The sequence below is a fragment of the Ranitomeya variabilis genome, chromosome 1, assembly GCF_051348905.1.
Source record: "Ranitomeya variabilis isolate aRanVar5 chromosome 1, aRanVar5.hap1, whole genome shotgun sequence".
NCBI lineage: Eukaryota > Metazoa > Chordata > Amphibia > Anura > Dendrobatidae > Ranitomeya > Ranitomeya variabilis.
In genome coordinates this window covers 594343707-594357016 of record NC_135232.1, presented here as the reverse complement: position 1 = coordinate 594357016, position 13310 = coordinate 594343707, and the positions used below count along the sequence as shown (strand labels likewise).

Sequence of the window (13310 nt, the reverse complement as noted above, 5' to 3'; positions counted from 1 at the left end):
TGTGGAAAAGTCTTTTACCATCTAGTCCATGTCCTTTCATTTACACATTATACAGGTAAACGTTTCAGTGCCAGCCAGAAGCTGAAGAAAAAAAAAAAAAAATAACAGTCTGGCATTTCAGAGTTAATGGTATTCACCACTTTAATAAAGGTTGGAGTTCTCCCATAGTCTGTAGCCCACACAGGGTGTGCAGCGGGCGGGCTGACTGTATGTCGGTTCACTTTGCAATAGCTGCTATCTGGATTTTCCACTTCGGCAACCAAACCTCACCCAGCCACGGAGGGGCATCAAAAGCCGTATTTCGCTTGCGTCTGCCGCCGGCTCATCTTATTCTCTGCCCAGGTGTTTTTTAGTTCCAGTTCCCTCTCTTTAGCCTGCAAGTGACAAAGGAAAGGCCGTTTTGTAACTGAATGCGAAGTTACATGTCTCTAAAAGCAGCATTACTTCACCCTGAGCCTGTTTTCACCTTTGTGACCAGGACTAATTTTTCAACTCTGACAACTGTCACTTTATGAGGTCATAACTCTTCAACCGATACAACTGATGAGACTTTTCGTCACATATTGTACTTCATGACCGTAGTAAAATTAGTTTGATATAATTTTTGGCGTTTGTGAAGAAGAAAGAAAAAAAAAAAAAAAAAAAAAAAAAAAAAAAAAAAAAAAAAAAAATCGCAATTTTCAAACTTTTAATTTTGCAATGCCCTTCAATCTGAGTCATATCGCACAAATTACTTAGTAAATAACATTTCCCATATGTCTACTTTACATCAGCACAATATTGAACTTTTTTTTCAGAAATCAACAAAATTTAAGACCTTTTTTTTTTTTATTTCAGGGTCCACCTCACATTTGAAGTGAGTTTGAGGGGCCTATATGAAAGTAAATACCCACAAGTAACACCATTCTCAAACCTGCACCCCTCAAGGTTCGCAAAACCACATTCAAGAAGTTTATTAACCCTTCAGGTGCTTCACAGGAGCTGAAGCATTGTGGAAGGAAAAAAATGAACATTTACAGTAACTGTTTAACAAAAATTTGATTCTAGACCCAAATTTTTGTGTTTTCACAAGGGTAACAGGAAAACTGGACCCCAAAATTTGTTGTGCATGTTCTCCTAAGTAAGCAGATACCACATATATGGGTGAAAACTACTGTTTGGGAGCACGGCAGGGCTCAGAAAGGAAGGAGTGACGTTCTGAAACACAGACTTGGTGGAATGGTCTGCAGGTGTCATGTTGTGTTTGGAGAGCCCCTATAATGTGTCTAAACAGTGAAAAAAAACACACAATTGACCCAATTTGGAAAACTAGACCCCCCTAAAGGAATTTATCTAGACTTGTGGTGAACACCTTGAACCCATAAGGTGCTTCACAGAATTTTACAACGCTGATCTGTGAAAATGAAAAACAATATATAGTTTTCCCGCAAAAAATGTTTCATCCCCAATTTTATTACATTTTCACACAGATAAAAAAATGGACCCCAAACTTTGTTGCGCAATTTCTCCTGAGTACACAGATACCCCCCACATGTAGGGGGGAAACTACTTTTGAGGCACAGTGCACAGCTCAGAAGTGCCATATTTTAGTTTAGATTTTGCTGGACTAGCTTGAGGGTGCCATGTCACATTGCCAGAGCCCCTGAGGTACCAGAACAGAAGAAATCACTATAAGTGGACCCATTTTACAAACTACACCTCTCAATGAATTAATCTAGAGGTGCAGTGATCATATTGACACCACGGGTGTGTCACAGAATTTTATACTGTTGGGCAGTGAAGAAAAAAATTACACTTACCACCATTTTTTGTTTTAGCACCAGATTTTACATTTTCAATACCATAAATGGGTAAAAATGGCAGATATTTATCCCTCAATTTCTGCTGAATGTAGAAATACCCTATATATGGTTGTACAGTACTGCTTAGCCATAGAGACTATGGAAAGACCCGGGGAGCTGTTTGCCTCCTGGAGAGAAAATTTCCTAGAATAGTTTGCAGACTCCATATACAGAGCCCCAAATTACTAGAAGGGCAGGATACCCCATCAAGTGACCCCATTTTGCAAATTATACCCTTTTGGGAATTTATCTACAGGTGTAATGACGATTTTGACTCCGTGAGAGTTTTCCAGTTGATGTTGCCGAGTGAAATTTACACACTGCTGTTGTAGTGACAAGTACACATTGCAGTCCCTAGTACGTTGTAGCGACCAGCTCATGCTTCTGGAGACATGCAACTTTAAATGAAGCGGAATCTCATTGCTACAGAAATACCATACATGTGGATGCCAAATGTGGTTTAGACATACTGGTGCTCAGAAGGGAGAGGGGCATTTGGAAGCATAGAATTTGCTGAATTTCTTTTGGAATGCGAGTAGCTATAGCACTTTTCCAGAGCCTTTGTGCTGCTAGTAACATGGAAGCCCCCTATATTTACATTGACATGAGTAGGGACTTGTTTGTGTTGATCGAGTAGAAGCTTTTATTGGGAACATTTTACATAACATTTGGGATCACATTTATCCGGCAATCTAAGCTGAGCCCTTACTTTGGGGTTTCCATATAAAACTCTAAGCCCTTACTTTGGGGTTTCCATATAAATCTCTGAGTGACGCAATTCTGATTAAACCACTGAGGGATCCATTCACTATAATGTGGCAGCAGAGTTACTCTGGACTCTGTTCAATGGTGTCTTTTATGGAAGTGCATTCCCCATATCTGTGGTTGACTGCATTTTTATCCAATCCTATTACACGAACACCGCCGGATCACAGGGCCTATGGCGTCCACAGTACCTTCATCTGCCTCATTATAGGGAATCTTCTGCCGGGGGGGTCTGTCTGAATCACATATTTCAGAGATTTACACGGAAAGCCCGATGTAAACGCTCAGCGCAGGATAAATGTGCGCCGAGCCTTACTGCGATCTTTGGGTGGCAGAATGATCAAATGAACAGCAGGTGAAGAATTAGTATTTTTTTAAGCCGTTCCTCCTGCGGTATAAGTGATATGGTGGATTTAGTCTTCGGATTGGTACGATTACAGCGATACCAGATTTACATTTTTTTTGTGTTTCCCTACTGTCACACACTAAAAGATGCATTTTATTGCAAAACTATCACATCCACATATTTTGCGAGCTATAATTTTTATATATGTTGGCTCACAGAGTCATGTTATGGCTTGTTTTTTGCAGGACGAGTTGACATTTTTTTGGTACCATTTTCGGGAACATGACTTTTTATCACTTCTATTCCGATTTTTGTGAGGCAGCATGAACAAAAAACAGCAACTCAGGAATTGTTTTCTCAGTTTATTTTTTTATACCAATCCGCAAGTGGTAAAACTAATAAGAGTTTTATTCCTCGGGTCATTACGATTACAGTGATACCTCGTTTATATCTTTCTGTGTTTTGGCACTTTTAAACAATAAAAACTAAGTTATAGAAAAAATTATTTTTGCATCGTTTTATTCTGAGAGCTATAACTTTATTTTCCCGCTGACAGAGCTTTATGATGGTATTTTTTTTGTAGGACATGATGACATTATCAGCTGTACCATTTTTTACTCCCATTTGTCTTTTTGATAGCGTTTTATTCCACTTTTTATTCAGAAGTATGATAAAGCATCAGTTTTTTGCCTCTTTTTTGCGGTGTTCACTAAAGGGGTTAACAAGTGGGACAGTTTTATAGGTTGGGTCATTTCGGAAGCGGCGATTCCAAATGTGCACTTTGTATAATATATTTTTTAAAAATTATTTTGGGGTTGTGTTTTTCTTTACAATTTTTTTTCCATAAAATGTTAGAGTCGGAAGGAACCCATTCTGCAGATGTAATTTTCGTTTTTCTTGCCCAGGTGTAGAATCTTACATTTCTCCCTGTGAAATACCATTCTATTAGTTGCTGCCCATTGTTCAAGCTTCTCTGTCTTCTCTAGTGTTAGATATAACTCCTAGCTTAGCATCGTCTGCAAAAGTAGTTTACCTTCAGTTCCCTTAACTAGATCATTTATAAAAATATTGAACAACACTGGGGCCAGGACAGAGTCTTGTGGTACCCCACTTGTAACACTCTTCCAATTGGATGTGCAGCCATTAATGACCACTCTGGTACAATTACTAAGCCAGTCAGTGATTCCATCATAGAAGGAGATTAGATTAGTCTGGCATGACTTGTTTGCTAGAAACCCATGCTGGCTCTGGTTAATTACTGTATTATTATCCAAGAACTTAAGGTACCGTCACATTAAGCGGCGCTGCAGCGATCTAGACACCGATGCCGATCGCTGCAGCGTCGGCTTTGTCGTTGTGTGGTCGCTGGAGAGCTGTCACACAGACAGCTCTCCAGCGACCAATGATGCCGAAGTCCCCGGGTAACCAGGGTAAACATCGGGTTACTAAGCGCAGGGCCGCGCTTAGTAACCCGATGTTTACCCTGATTACCAGTGTAAATGTAAAAAAACTAAACACTACATACTTACATTGCCATGTCTGTCACATCCCTCGCCTTCAGCTTCCCTGCACTGTGTAAGCGCCGGCCCTAAAGCAGAGCGGTGACGTCACCGCTGTGCTCTGCTTTACGGCCGGCCGGCGCTGACACAGTGCAGGGAAGCAGAATGCTGGGGGACGCGACAGACATTGGAATGTAAGTATGTAGTGTTTGTTTTTTTTACATTTACAATGGTAACCAGGGTAAATATCGGGTTACTAAGCGCGGCCCTGCGCTTAGTAACCCAATGTTTACCCTGGTTACCAGTGAAGACATCGCTGAATCCGCGTCACACACACCGATTCAGCGATGTCAGCGGGTGATCCAGCGACGAAATAAGGTGCTGGCCTTCTAGCTCCGACCAACGATGTCACAGCAGGATCCTGATCGCTGCTGCGTGTCAAACACAACGATATCGCTAGCCAGGACGCTGCAACGTCACGGATCGCTATCGTTGTTAAGTTGTTCAGGGTGAAGGTACCTTTACATACATGCGGTTTAACAATTTGTTCACAGATCTTTCCCAGTATAGATGTAAGGCTCACTGGCCTGTAATTTCCTGGCTCCATCTTTCCTTTTTTGAAGATAAGGACAACATTTGCCCTTCTCCAATCTTCTGGGACTTCTCCTGTTTTCCAGGATTTTTCAAAGATTCTGGCTAGTGATTCTGCAATTTCCTCTGCTGACTCTTTCAGGACCCTAGGATGTAATTCATCTGGACCAGGAGATGTAAATTAGTTAAGTGTTCCCTCACCCTCTCAGTGTTTATAGACAAAGTGGATTCTTTTATTCCTTGAATAGCACCGTTAAGATCAGTTGATGTTACAATTGATTTCTTAAGAGAACACAGATGCAAAATAGGTATCTAAAAGTTCGGCCTTCTCAGTATCATTTTTGACCACTTCACCCTTCTAATCCTGTAAAATCATATAGCATCTTTGACTTTTTCTTGACAGTTTCCATGAGTCATCGGTGCCGGCTGAGTACTTCTGTTGAATGTTTAGGTTGGTGTGTGTCTACTTAGCTAACGGTCAACTGAAAATGATTGTGGGATGCCAATTAAGTTTCCAAGGTAGCTCTGATCCTTCTGGAGGCCAGGTTGCAGCCACCTTTCTCGACAGAAATATAGGACAGTTTAGTGCACTGTTCACTTAATGTTGACAGCAAATTAACTTTTGGATGGGAGTAAAGAAGAAAAAAAAATTGAAAGCCAAAATTATCAGCAACAGTAAGGGGTTAATATTTCATCCATACACAATACCTCTGGGGGTTCCACAGAGTCTCTTCACAGGCAGAGGAGAACCACTGAACATAGCCTTTCACATGGAGCTGATAACGTGGGGTAGTCCTCCTGATTACCGGTTACTCCTGCAGTTCTACTTAATTTAGTACAGCAGAACCACGGGAAGTCCAGATATGGCCTCCATACAGTAAAGTGTGCAGGACGTGAACGAGAGGAGCATAAGCCCCCGATACTGGAACATTCGTTACTCACCTGGTGGATCAGGTAGGTGATCTGGTGCTTCCGCCTCTGCTGTCCTGTCGGCTGTTCTCCTTTTTTCTAATGGGTAGAAAAAAAACACAAAAAAAACAAACACACACGGTCATGAACCTTAAAGGGAACCTGTCACCCCCCCCCAGGTGTTTTTAACTAAAAGAGCCACCTTGTGCAGCAGTAATGCTGCATTCTGACAAGGTGGCTCTTTTAGTTCTGGGTGCTGTAACTGCCGAAGTAATCAGTTTTGTAATTTGTCCTAAATACCTTTTCTTCAGTCAAGGAGGCAGGCCTTTCTCCCCTGCTGCAGACGCCACACAGCCGTAACTCAAATCGTCTTGGTGCCGGGCGCCGCCTCCTCACCGCTGGTTTGAAGTGAGCCGACGCCTGCGCTCTTTTCCCCTGCCTGGTGCAGGCGCAGTGAGCGCTGCCCATCTGTCCTCATATGCAGTCCAGCTGACTGCGCCTGTGCGGCCGCCCTGCCTGTGATTCCCAGCCCCGCAGTGACTTATGATTTATTCTCACTGCGGGGCTGGGATTCACAAGCAGGGCGGCCGCGCAGGCGCAGTCAGCTGGACTGCATATGAGGACAGACGGGCAGCGCTGACTGCGCCTGCCCAAGGCAGGAGAAAAGAGCGCAGGCGCCAGCTCACTTCAAACCAGCGGCGAGGAGGCAGCACCCGGCACCAAGAAGATTTGAGTTACGGCTGTGTGGCGTCTGCAGCAGGGGAGAAAGGCCTGCTTCCTTGACTGAAGAAAAGGTATTTAGGACAAATTACAAAACTGATTATTTCGGTAGTTACAGCAACCAGAACTAAAAGAGCCACCTTGTCAGAATGCAGCATTACTGCTGCACAAGGTGGCTCTTTTAGTTAAAAACGCCTGGGGGGGTGACAGGTTCCCTTTAAATCATCCACACCTTTAATGGCTCCCGACCACCTTCTAAACAATCGTGGGGGCACAATCATTGAAACGTGTGCCCAGTTATCCATACACCACCCACTTGCTTTTTTTAAATGGCTACTCCAAAAAAACAGTGGTACCAAGAATCAGGCCCTGAAAAGACCAACGACCATGTGCGACACTGCCAACAGGCCATTGCCAATGGGGGCATTTCAGTATTGCTATCAAAACCCCCATCCCCCCCCCCCCACCATCACTTGATGATGAAAATAAGCCCCCACTACCTTGCTGAATGACTTCATGTTCTTCTCCTCTGTAAGGGCTTTGGTCAGCCATTGCTGGTTACCGCTCAGCTGGTCGTCGCCTTTGATTTCCACAAAATTAATTTCTTCCCTTCCGCGGTTCCTCTTACCCTGAAGCCGTTTAAACTGCAATAATGATGATAAGTCATTAAAAGGGATGTGATAGGAGCTGCCAGAAATATCCCCTTTAAATCGGTAACAATATTTTTTCACTAGGGGCCACTAGGTACCCCACCGATCGAGGGGCCGCAGTACTTGCACACAACATTTGGGCATCATAGCAGGTATCCGTGCAGGAAAATACTTTAAAGGGGGACCCGGTGCCTAGTCAGTGCAGGCATGGCATCCTCAGGATCTGTGGGGTCCCAGAATTCATCAGAAACGATTTATTTAGAAACCTTACCGCTTCATCGTCCATGAAGGAGTCGCTGGCCGTGCCGTCTCGCTGCGTGGAGGACACCTGCTCCTGGTAATACCCACTGCCATAATAACCCTGCTGTGGGCAGAAACAATCACCGTGATCATGAAGCGGATGCCAAAAGCTCAATGTTTCATATAAACAAGCTGCCATGTGCAATTTCTGTGCTTGACCCCCACCTGAGAGCTTTGTATGCCACAGGTCAGGTGCATGGAATAAAAGCCCCATCACACATGGCTGGGGCCACCCAGCACTGGCTGGTCATTAGAGCTAAATATATGTAGTATTTAACACTTACTGGATAGTACGGGGCTCCCGATGAGTTGGCGTACTCCAGATATTGGTCGTACTGGTAGTCGTCCCCTGACGAGGCCGGCAACTGCTGACCGGGCGCTGGACCGGTTGAGGTTTTGAACTCTAACGGGGCATTTGCTGCGTCGTTCTGCAGCTCGATGGGCTCCACCTCCTGCGGCCCCTTGTCATCCACGGGAGGGAGTGGGTAGGTGAAGGCCTCGGATGGCGAGGGAGGGATCTCACTGCTTTCTGACAGTGAGAAGAAGTTGCTCTGCCGGAACTCGTCATCACTGTCCTCTTCGTTCTCCTCCTGGGTGATCTGCTTGGTGACCTGCAGGGCCGCGTTCTTGGCCGCCGCCTTGATAGCGGATGGGGATGGCGTGTGGGACACCTCCAGGTTCGCGCTGAGCTTGGATCTGGATGCAGAGGTCATTTTCTGAAGCTTTGGCTCGCTGGGAGCCTCAGAAGCCTTTTTTGTGAAGTTGTAGGGGAGCGGTTGACGCTTGGAATCTCCACCAGGAGCATTTTTTGGTTGAGGGAGTAAAGACGACAATCCGAAGCCTTCCCTGGAGCCCTGGACACAAAATTGAAAGGGAAAAAAATAAACTGAGTGAGGTGAGCCTGAATGGCAGACAGAGGAAAGAGAAAGGAAAACATGTACATTCTTAGGGAGGGAAGCTCACAGACTGTACAGCGTGAGGAAAGCATTCACACTGTACATAGGGAGGAAAGCATTCACACTGTACATAGGGAGGAAAACTCACACTGTACATAGGGAGGAAAGCATTCACACTATTAGGGAGGGAAGCTCAAACTGTACATAGGGAGGAAAGAATTCATGTCATTATGGAAGGCAGCTCACTCAAGCACTCTGCGTGAGCTGCCCTCCGTAATATGATAAATAATAAGCTTTTCTTCCCATCAATAAAAAGCCTTCAGTAACTGAAGAACAGAAAAGTCACTACAGTAATGAACCTGAGCCAATACAAGGGACAGAAGCACCCTGGACAAAGCATGTATTATTGAGAGGGACAAGGACACAGGGCAGGCGGGTGAAGCCCTGTACGCGGCTCCGCCTATCCTGCGCTGGCTGAGCACGGCATTACCTGACTGACCGACTTCTTCCTGCTCGGTTCATCTTCGTCAGAATCCGACTGCGGAGAGGAAAACAAACAGATAAAAAGTCATTTTTATTACAAATCTCGGATTCATTATTGAGGTGGTAGAAAGAATTCAACATGTTCCATCCTTCAGTTCCGATCCTTGTCTTGGGGGGGAAAGCATCTGCATCGGTGTCGAACACCTGCTTATCCCCCCCATACTTGTGGACACATAAATAACAGGGGGGTATCTGTGATTGCTGAGGGTACAGAGGCTCGGACCCCTCTTACAATACTCACATCGCCCGCATGCAGCTCTGGGACGCTGATCCTCACAGGCTCCGATCGCTTCTTCGGCTTTGAGTTTTCATTTTCCGGAAGGTTCCCGCCTTGGCCAGGGGCATTGGGTGGAAGTAGCGGCTGAGGAGGGGGAATGCTTAGTCCTTGATTACCGATGGGCGGCGGCATATTCAGCCCACCACTAACCTGTGGCGACAGGAGGGTCATTGGCGGAGGCAGGGAGAGTCCATTACCAGACTGCGGGGGTGGAGGGGGGAGAGCCATACCAAGTCCGCTGTGAGGGGGGGGCAAGTTTAGGCCAGAACTATTCTGTGGGGGGGGCAGGGTCAGACTGTGAGTGTTCAAGAATTGTCCTGATCCCGCCTGCGGAGGGGGCAAGTTCATTCCTGGGGAGCTGTGAGGGGGAAGCGGAAGCATGTTCATGTTCGGACCACCTTGTGGAGGCGGAAGGTTTAGGTTGGGAGCCCCCTGAGGAGGTGGAAGGCTCAGTCCAGAACCCCCCTGAGGAGGTGGAAGGTTCAGTCCAGGACCCCCGTGGGGAGGCGGAAGGTTCATTCCTGGTCCATTATGAGGTGGAGGAAGGGGTATACCATGTCCACCTTGGGGGGGAAGGGGCATACCACCATGTCCACCTTGGGGGGGAAGGGGCATGCCATGTCCACCTGGTGGGGGCGGCAGGTTCATACCAGGAGGTGGAAAGCTGGCAGGAGTGGGGCCGTATCCGAGGCCGGAGAAGCCGCCATAGCCCGGAGCTCCGTATGGGGGCGGAGGGCCGTATCCGGGCGGAAAGCCGAGGCCGTACACGCCGTAGAATCCCGGGCTGGGCTGCTCCTGCTCTGCGGGGGAGTGCCGGGCGTACGCCGCAGGAAAGCCCGAGGCTTCCGCCTGAGCAGCAGGAGGGACGTCCTTCCTCGGTGCGGGCAGGCTGGAGAGAAATCTCCTGGGAGACTCCGACGCCATCTCCGACTCCGAATCGCTCTCGTCACTGCTGGCGTAAGCCACTAGCGACATGGCTGCGAGGGGAAGGAGCGCTCACTGCTCCCGGCCTAACAACGCCACGTCCCGGGCCGCCAAACCCCGACTACACCGCTCACAGGCCGCCGAGCATGATGGCGCCGGCAGTGACTACAACTCCCAACAGTCATCGCGGCGCAGCACGCTGGGCAGAAGGAAGGCGGCCGCAATGCATCATGGGAATTGTGGTGTCTCTGACGTAGTAACAAAGCTTGCACTACATATCCCGGCAGTCTGTGCGTTTCACACATCGGGTTTTCGCCATCAGGCTAAATCCAGCTAATTTTCAAAAAACAGGATCAGGCGAATTTTGCCGCTGGATCAGGTTTTTTTTCCCATAGACTTGTATTAGTGCTGGATTGCATCTGATGACATTGTGTTTCGTCCGGTTTTCGCCGGATCCGGCAAATCTGCCGCTTCCGGTTTCTTGAAAAAACGTCCATAGCATCGTTTTTTTGTCTCCGGCAAAAAAGCCTGAAGAGCCAGATCCGGCGAAAAAGCCTGAACAGCTTCCGGCTGTTTGCTACAATGAAAAGCCTATCCGGAAAAAGGCGGATCCGATGGCCTGACCCGTTTTTTTTAACCCCTTTACCCCCAAGGGTGGTTTGCACATTAAAGGGCCACTGTCACCCCCTCCAGCCGTTATAAACTAAAAGAGCCACCTTGTGCAGCAGTAATGCTGCATTCTAACAAGGTGGCTCTTTTAGTTTTAGGTTCAAGCATACCCCAAATAAAACGTTTTTATACTTAGCCACAATTCCTGTCTCTAGCCAGGTAGGCGGGTCCTCACTCCCCAGCTTGGCCAGCTCCTCTGCCGTCACTCACATCTTCCTGCGCTTTCGGCGCCGCCCCCTCAGCGCTGTTATCGTTTCAAATCCGGCGCCTGCGCTGTGTACTGGTGTCCTGCGCAGACGCAGTAAGCTCTGGCCGTCTGATGTAATGGCTGATACCAGAGAACAAAAGACATCCACAGAACACCAGGATGGATCTGCTGCACAGCAAATAGCTGCTGTAGGACCTGCGATGACGTCACTGCCATGTGATTAGGGCAATCACATGGCAGTGACGTCATCGCAGGTCCTACAGCTGTTTGCTGTGCAGCAGATCCATCCTGGTGTTCTGTGGATGTCTTTTGTTCGTCTGCGCAGGACACCAGTACACAGCGCAGGCGCCGGATTTGAAACGATAACAGCGCTGAGGGGGCGGCGCCGAAAGCGCAGGAAGATGTGAGTGACGGCAGAGGAGCTGGCCAAGCTGGGGAGTGAGGACCCGCCTACCTGGCTAGAGACAGGAATTGTGGCTAAGTATAAAAACGTTTTATTTGGGGTATACTTGAACCTAAAACTAAAAGAGCCACCTTGTTAGAATGCAGCATTACTGCTGCACAAGGTGGCTCTTTTAGTTTATAACGGCTGGAGGGGGTGACAGTGGCCCTTTAATGACCGGGCCAATTTTCACAATTCTGACCACTGTCCCTTTATGAGGTTATAACTCTGGAACGCTTCAACGGATCCCAGTGATTCTGACATTGTTTTCTCATGACATATTGTACTTCATGATAGTGGTAAAATTTCTTTGCTATTACTTGCGTTTATTTGTGAAAAAAACGGAAATTTGGTGAAAATGTTGAAAATTTCGTAATTTTCCAACTTAGAATTTTTATGCCCTTAAATCACAGAGATATGTCACACAAAATACTTAATAAGTAACATTTCCCACATGTCTACTTTACATCAGCACAATTTTGGAACCCAAAAATTTTTTTTTAAGGGAGTTGTAAGGGTTAAAAGTTGACCAGCGATTTCTCATTTTTACAACACCATTTTTTTTAGGGACCACATCTCATTTGAAGTCATTTTGAGGGGTCTATATGACAGAAAATACCCAAGTGTGACACCATTCTAAAAACTGCACCCCTCAAGGTGCTCAAAACCACATTCAAGAAGTTTATTAACCCTTCAGCTGTTTCACAGGAATTTTTGGAATGTTTAAATAAAAATTAACATTTAACTTTTTTTCACAAAAAATTTACTTCAGCTCCAATTTGTTTTATTTTACCAAGGGTAACAGGAGAAAATGGACCCCAAAAGTTGTTGTACAATTTGTCCTGAGTACGCCGATACCCCATATGTGGGGGTAAACCACTGTTTGGGCGCATGGCAGAGCTCGGAAGCGAAGGAGCGCCATTTGACTTTTCAATGCAAAATTGACTGGAATTGAGATGGGACGCGATGTTGCGTTTGGAGAGCCCCTGATGTGCCTAAACATTGAAACCCCCCACAAGTGACTCCATATTGGAAACTAGACCTCCCAAGGAACTTATCTAGATGTGTTGTGAGAACTTTGAACCCCCAAGTGTTTCACTACAGTTTATAACACAGCCGTGAAAATAAAAAATCTTTTTTTTTTCACAAAAAATATTTTTTAGCCCCCAGTTTTGTATTTTTCCAAGGGTAACAGTTGAAATTGGACCCCAAAAGTTGTCCAATTTGTCCTGAGTACACTGATACCCCATATCTGGGGGGGAACCACCGTTTGAGTGCATGGCAGAGCTCGGAAGGGAAGGAGCGTTATTTGGAATGCAAACTTAGATGGATTAGTCTGCAGGCGTCACATTGCGTTTGCAGAGCCCCTAATTTACCTAAACAGTAGAAACCCCCCACAAGTGACACCATATTGGAAACTAGACCCCCCAAGGAATTTATCTAGATGTGTTGTGAGAACTTTGAACCCCCAAGTATTTCACTACAGTTTATAACGTAGAGCCGTGAAAATAAAAAATCTTTTTTTTCCACAAACATTGTTTTTTAGCCTCCCAGTTTTGTATTTTCCCAGGGGTACAGGAAAAATTGGACCCCAAAAGTTGTTGTCCAATGTGTCCTGAGTACGCTGATACCTCATATGTTGGGGTAAACCCCTGTTTGGGCGCACGGGAGAGCTCGGAAGGGAAGGAGCACTGTTTTACTTTTTCAACGCAGAATTGGCTGGAATTGAG

General features: G+C 46.2%; 1 protein-coding gene across 1 annotated transcript; it reads right to left on the bottom strand.

Moving 5' to 3' along the window:
- PRCC (proline rich mitotic checkpoint control factor) lies at positions 1-10451 on the bottom strand. Its single transcript, XM_077258604.1, has 7 exons — positions 9302-10451; positions 9008-9055; positions 7906-8475; positions 7593-7685; positions 7172-7315; positions 5985-6050; positions 1-374 (listed from the first exon to the last, which is right to left on the bottom strand). Exons 1-7 carry the CDS (start codon positions 10310-10312, stop codon positions 288-290), a joined length of 2019 nt encoding a protein of 672 aa, XP_077114719.1. The 5' UTR covers positions 10313-10451; the 3' UTR covers positions 1-287.
- Positions 10452-13310: the final 2859 nt, after the last annotated feature.